Source organism: Hydra vulgaris, chromosome 01, assembly GCF_038396675.1.
Source record: "Hydra vulgaris chromosome 01, alternate assembly HydraT2T_AEP".
Taxonomy (NCBI): Eukaryota; Metazoa; Cnidaria; class Hydrozoa; order Anthoathecata; family Hydridae; genus Hydra; species Hydra vulgaris.
Window position 1 is genome coordinate 62,442,501 of NC_088920.1, and position 6,962 is coordinate 62,449,462.

General features: G+C 28.5%; 1 protein-coding gene across 2 annotated transcripts in view; it reads left to right on the forward strand.

Moving 5' to 3' along the window:
• LOC100210259 (growth hormone-regulated TBC protein 1) overlaps positions 1-6,962 on the forward strand; it is a 24,408-nt gene extending 17,446 nt beyond the window's left edge. The window contains exons 9-12 of one of the 2 annotated variants that reach the window (XM_065788873.1): positions 5,728-5,836; positions 5,946-6,083; positions 6,213-6,260; positions 6,344-6,714. In XM_065788873.1, the coding sequence (XP_065644945.1) occupies positions 5,728-5,836; positions 5,946-6,083; positions 6,213-6,260; positions 6,344-6,436 (388 nt within the window). In that variant the 3' untranslated portion in view covers positions 6,437-6,714. Of the gene's footprint in view, positions 1-5,727; positions 5,837-5,945; positions 6,084-6,212; positions 6,261-6,343 lie in introns of both variants that reach the window. The other variant, XM_065788874.1, reaches the window with a different exon arrangement.

Below are 6,962 nucleotides of genomic sequence, written 5' to 3' on the forward strand. Positions count from 1 at the left end.
CGTCTTTTAGGGATCTTTTTGACCATGTTTTTGAGATTAGAATTACTATCCCAAAAAAGTTTTTTTATTTCAATCTCAAACTTGTTTTGTTTAGCCAAATCGCCACTAGTTCCTCGTTTTGCATTTATTTTCAAGTTGGAATAAGACTTGTGCAAATTAAAAAGTTTTTTAACTAAAGCTAAATCAGTTAACACATCAAATCCAGCTTTAATCAAGGATCTCTTGATTTTAGATAAAATACATTCAAGGCAACTATCTGAGCATCTTGAAAAAAGTTTTCTAAGGGTACAAGCAATTATATTTGATATTGATGCATAGCAACATTGCTGGTCATATATTAAGTGTTGAAGAATATCCAAGCTCGTTGGAAGCTGTATATCTAAATAAAAAGATTTTAAATTATCAATGAACCATTCGAAAAAGGTCTCATTAATAATTCCAAAAAAGATTCATTACTAATTCCAGTATTAACAAAAATGTTTCAACCTGATATTGCTGGTTTTGCCTCTTTTATAATAAAAAATTCCTTTTTCATTGACCTTAGTTGAGTTGCACTTATTTCTAATATGTTTATATTATGTACTAATCTAAAATTATTAGAAAAATGTAAAATTTTATATTTTCAGAAGTTGTACCAAAATATAAATATACAACAATAGACATAGCAGAAGAAAATGCAAAAAATTACCAATTTTCCTGATTTTCATTACCACGAAACATAAATTTTTGAGGGGTAATAAAAAAACCATACAGTTTTTAACTAAAATAAAGTCCTTTATATAGTAAGTAAAAAAAAAAAAATTGAAAAAAAAATATTTAACCCCTCCCTCAAGAGGTCCAATAATGACCACTTTTCGGTCATTTTTTCCCTAAATTGATGGTTTGAGGGGGGTTAAAAGTGATCTGACAGCGCTCAAACCTTTTGAGGCTCATTTTTTATATATTTGCCCCAAATTTAGGGGGTATGATTTTTTTGTTTTCAAAATTTACTTATTTTGACTCCCCCTAATATATATATATATATATATATATATATATATATATATATATATATATATATATATATATATATATATATATATATATATATATATACATATATATATAAATATATATATATATATATATATATATATATATATATATATATATATATATATATATATATATATATATTGCCTTTTGTTAAATTCACTAGTCCATCTTTTTCTTTGTTTAATTTTTGAATCTTTGAGTTGATCACAATTAACTTTTAATTTGCTAAGGCTCAAATCATCACATTCATGGACTTGCTAGTTCTAAAGCTTAAGTTTTTTCCCTTATTCATGTACTTAACTTTGTGACTTGTTTTTCAACTAACTCTAATCATTGATCTTCATTCCTTGTGTCTTGACTATTGTGTTAGCTTGTGCTAAGTTTCTTTTTCAAATCTCACTAAAACTTTTCATCACATTTCTTACTATCTTATAGCTTACTGGGATTCATTTTGTGGTTTTCTTTTTGATGTTTTTGGGCTTATGTCTTTTGTCTTTCTGCTGAAAACTTTGTCTTTTTATAATTTTCTGGGTTGTGGCATTTATTTCTTCTCATCTCTTGTTTTACTCATCTTTCTCAACCTTGTTTTCATCTTTCTCGTCCTTGTGCAGCTGCCGTTTTTAATCCTAATCTTTTTTCATCTTTTCTACAAAACTCTCTGGAAAACAATCCACTTATTGTTCTAAGATGTCAATATAAAAAAGTCCTGTGTCATAACCAAAGGTCAGTCCTCATTTCAACTCTAAAAGATGACATGCTGGTCTTCTTCATATGCACACTTCATAGTGTATCTGAGAAAGTTTGGAAAATTATTGAATCGTTCCATTCTAATCACAGTATTGAAGTTGTCCTTGATGAATATCATTCTCCTTTATTTTTCAATAACTTCTGGGATCACCACAACTTTCCAACTGTACACAAGGTTATTGAACCTGCTCTAGCTGCTAAGCTTGAGCCTCCGTCTTACGTCTTTTTCTTTGTAAAGTTCTCTTTTTTTTATATACAATTATCTCTCTGGTCACTACTCAAGTGAGCTATTATCTCTTGTTCTATCAACCAAAACTTAATCTGGTGTGACTTTTAATTCAGCTAATTTGCATTCATTTAGTGTAAATTTTCTTTTACCTTTATTACCTCGTTGTTAAATGTTCTTTTACCTTGCTCATAAATTTTTTTTTATCTAGTTTTTTTCCTCAATTATCCTTGTTGTGGCTGGATAGCTCAGTTAGTTGGAGCGTCAAATGACATCGTAAAACCCGGACTGTTGTGTGATATGAGTTCAAATCCAGTCACCGACAACTCATTACTTGAGTAGTACTTTGGTACCCAATAATGCTGGTCAATATAAGACTCTACTTTGGGTTAGTCTTTGACTAGTTGTGGCTGTTGCCATACTAAGTGAACAATATCTTCAGATATAAGAGCATTAAGTAAAATATAGCATAAATTTAAATAAAATAATCCGTGCTTTGAAATTCTTTTCATCTTCGTGTTTTCCTGATAAAAACAATATACAGTTTTCTGTCAGTCGCTTTCCAGCTTTTTAGCTCTATTCTTTGCTTTCTGTTAACTTCCAACTTAGTTTGTTGCTTTGAACCTTGTTGGGAGTCAATTTGTTTAAAAAATAGAAATCTTTTGCCCTGAAATATAAGAAGCATAAAAGTATTAAAATTTAAAAATTTTTCTGCAGGATGGTTCTTCTTGTCATACCCAAAAAGCACTGGCCTTATGAAATATCCCTTTTGAATTAAAAGAAAAAGTTCTTAGCAAATAGTTCTGCTTTATTTGTAGGAGAGATAGTAAGATGAGACCTATGTAAAGAAGATGAAATGTTAGACTTGCTGTTGGTAGTGATACTGTTAAAGATTTTTTATAAGTCTCTTATACCTAACATCTAGTATAAAATAAGAGATTTATAATCTGAGAATAATGTACTTTTTTGATCAATTCCTTGCAGTTATAATAAGTTACTTGTTCTTAAGAAAGTTGTTTCTATTAAAATGATTAAAAGTAGAATTAGCTGCTTCAAAAGATGTGGGGTAGAGTGATGCTTGGTTTGAAACCAAAAAGAAGGATTTCAAAGCTTTCATGTTTACCCAAATCCAGAAAATTATAAAATCTTCATTAATTTTTTTGCTTCAAGAAAAACAAAAGCCCAATTACCATTGCAAAGAAAATCACCAAAACATTTCAATTCCCCATTTATGTAGAAGGAAGTTATTATAGGCTGAATATAATGAAATAAAAGTATAAGATAAAAGTTTTGATGAGATCATAGTATGATCTGAATCACCTAAAGGAGAACAATAAAAAACTGAGCACAGAGTCAGAGATAAAATACAAGTCGTGGAGTAAAGGTTAGTGATTGGGTTGTTTTGAAAGCATGTCACAAAGCTATCTGGGATTGAGAAAGAAAAAAGTTTTGAGCTTTAGAGCCAGTAGGGTCAATATATATTCTAAATTTTTCATTTAACTTTTATTATATTGTATTTTTAACCCTTTTTAATAGATTTTTATAAAAGATTTTGATAATTTTTTTTTATTTTAATTCACCTCCCTAAGGCCATGAAGGCCACTACAGTCAAGGAGGCTACTTTTAGTTGAGGTTATAGCTCTCTCAACTATATAACTCCAAAACACGAACTTTGACAAAAGGCTCAGGACTTCTCGCTTAGGAGGCGAGCGCTTTACCACTACAGCACTACTGCATTAATTTGAAAAACCTTTTCTAAGGTTTAATTGATGTTGGAGTAAATCAGTTTTACTAATATTTTAATGGAAATAGTAAACCTTATAAAAGATCTTTTTATTTTTAATGATAAAGCAGATAATTTTTTTTTTATAGCAATAAAATATTTACTACTTAATAAAATAATTATCTAACCTATTTAAAAACATTTTTTTTATGATTTTTGCAATTTTACTAAATGATGAACTATGTAGTTTGAAATACGTCTAAAAATTTTAAAAGTGTTATTAATTTCATATAAGTATATAGCCTTAAAGTCTATGTGTGTGTATATACATACATATACATACATGCATGCATGCATGCATGCATGTATGCATACATACATACATAACCCTCTAAGGCTAACCTTATTTGCTAACATAATTTGCATCATTTAAAGTTACATAAATCACAACAATGTTATCATTAAGGCATGCTATCGGAAAAATCTGCCCACCTTTTGTGGTGTGGTAAAGCTAGTTAACGGTCGTTTTTTGAAATTATTTTTTTGTGTGTGGTAGTGTTTGTATAATAGAACATTTTGGCAGAAAAAAATAATTAAAAGTATTATTTAGTTTCAAAATGTCAACCGAGCAAACTAAACAAAGATTTTTGATTGTGGACTAACACTTTAAAAATCCAACTTTATCGAATAGAAAGTTGGCGAAATCATTAAAAATATCAAGAAGAACTGTAGATACTGTTCTTAAACGGTTTACAGAACAGAAAACTATTCAGAGAAAACAAGGAAGTGGTCGAAAAAAACGCACAGCAAATCCTAGAGCTCTCGAACGGTTGGAGACTTCATTTGAAGAACATCCTGATTGGTCTGATAGCTATCGAGCAAAAAAACTGAAGGTTTCCAATTTTTTTGTACACAAATGGCGACAGAGACTTGGATATTAAAGTTTTAAAGTAGTTAAAATGCCAAATCGAAACGATAAACAAAATTCAACCGCAAAGAGTCAAGCTCGAAAGTTGTATGACAACTTGTTAACAAAACATAATGGATGCATTTTGATGGATGACGAAACTTATGTTAAAATGGATTTTAAACAAATTCCTGGGCAGTGCTACTATGCTTCTAAAATAAGAGGAAATGTGAGTGATAAATACAAGTATGTAATTACTGATAAATTTTCGAAAAAATTTATGATTTGGCAGGCACTTTGCTCTTGCGGCAAAAAATCGCCAGTTCATGTTTGTTTGCGCACAATGAAATCTTCGGAATACGTGAAATGTTGTCTTTCTCGTATAAAACGACTAATTAAAGCTCATAGAAGTACTTCAGTATTGTTTTGGCCTGATTTAGCCACAATACATTACTCAAAAGATGCTCAAAAGTTTTACGATGTTAATGGAGTGATGTTAGTTCCGAAAAAGATGAATCCTCCAAACTGCCCCGAATTACGTCCTATTGAAAAATATTGGGCCATCATAAAAAAGAAATTGAAATTAAGTGGAAATACAGTAAAATCAGCTACAGATTTGAAGAAAAAATGGACTGTCCAGAAACTTATGGGAGGCATCAAAAAGAAAGTCAGAATTTTCTGTAAAACTTAATTTTGATTAAGAAAGGTGGGCAGATTTTTCCGATAGCATGCCTTATATCTTAACTTATACTTGCATACAATATAATCAATAAAATAACATCTAACAGCCGTGCATCTTTTTATATTCCAACTTTTTCTGAACATCCGTCCGACTTTGTATAATAACTATATTATTACTTATACCCGAGTCATATAATTTTTCCTTTGAGGTTAGAACGGGCTCAGCATTATTGATATGCAGACATTTTCTGCGTATCGTAAATATTTGAAAAACATTTTGGTTCCAAAAAGTTTTAAAAAATAAGTTTTACAATATTATAAGATATAAATATAATAGCTATATAAATAATGTAACTAAATAAATCAAAGAGCATTAACAAGTTTCATAATGAAAATTATTTTGTTTAGGTCTTCTCACCCTGATCTTCATGAACATTTTAAAGTCCACAATATCAATATAGAGCTGTTTGTATCAAAGTGGTTTATATGTTTGTTTGTTGATGTACTTCCAGTAGAGGTCATTGTTATTTGATTTTTTTTTTTTCTCTCTCTTTTTGGTTTTTACTTTTATTTGTTTTCTTAATTTGTATTGTATTATAATGTAAATCGTATTATTTATTTTAAAGACAGTATTACGTCTCTGGGATTGCCTGTTTTACGAAGGTTCAAAAATTCTTCTGCGTGCTGCTTTTACCCTAATTATCATTAATAAAAAGAATTTACTTCAGTCGAATGAATTTACTGAGATTTGCAATTTATTCAAGGTATCTTTATGTAGAATAAAATTAAGAAATTAAGTGAAATATAATTCTTATTTTAACGTGAACTGCGTTTATCTTGGTAAAGTTTATTTTTAATTTTGTATTTCTTTTTTCTTTTTCTTTTTATACAAGAACATACCTCTAAGCAAAGAGACTTTGGATTGTCATTATTTTCTTCAGGTTTAATATTTATTTTTAATTTTTTTCAAATTTATTATATATATTTTTAGTTAACAATTATAACAAATAAAAAACGTTTTTAGTGTTGTTTTAACGTTCCAAAATCATTTCCAATGTCAAAGATACTACAACTCCGAGATGATGCTTCACAAAGTTTATTATCGTCAGTCTCGTAAAGTAAAAAAATACTGCGATACTATGTTTATCTTCTAGTCTACAACAACTTTATTATAAAGGAACTAAAAGATTTCTTTAACATTAATTAAAAAAAACATATTCATATATGTTTTATATTACATCATGTAGACCTATATGTTTTACATTACGCAAACATATTTAGAAATTTTTTGAATGGAAGTTTTCCGAAAAGAATTTTTAGAGATTTTTGATTAATATTCTAAATTTGTAATATTGTATTGTTGTCACCTCTGTATATATATTGTCGTTGTTATAAGTTTTCGACGTTTTCTTGTATATTTTTACTTTGCTTTCATAATTTTTTTTTTTTTTCTGAGTCAATTAAACCCTGTATTAAAAAAATAAAAATTCTTTGGGATATCATTTTTTGATGGTTTCTGCTTTTATTATTTTAATGTAATTTGGTGTAGTTATTTATGATCCTTGTTTGTATTGAATATAGATGTCTATATAGGAATTATATGTAAATAATTTTTATGAGAGTATAAATTTGATTTATAAAAA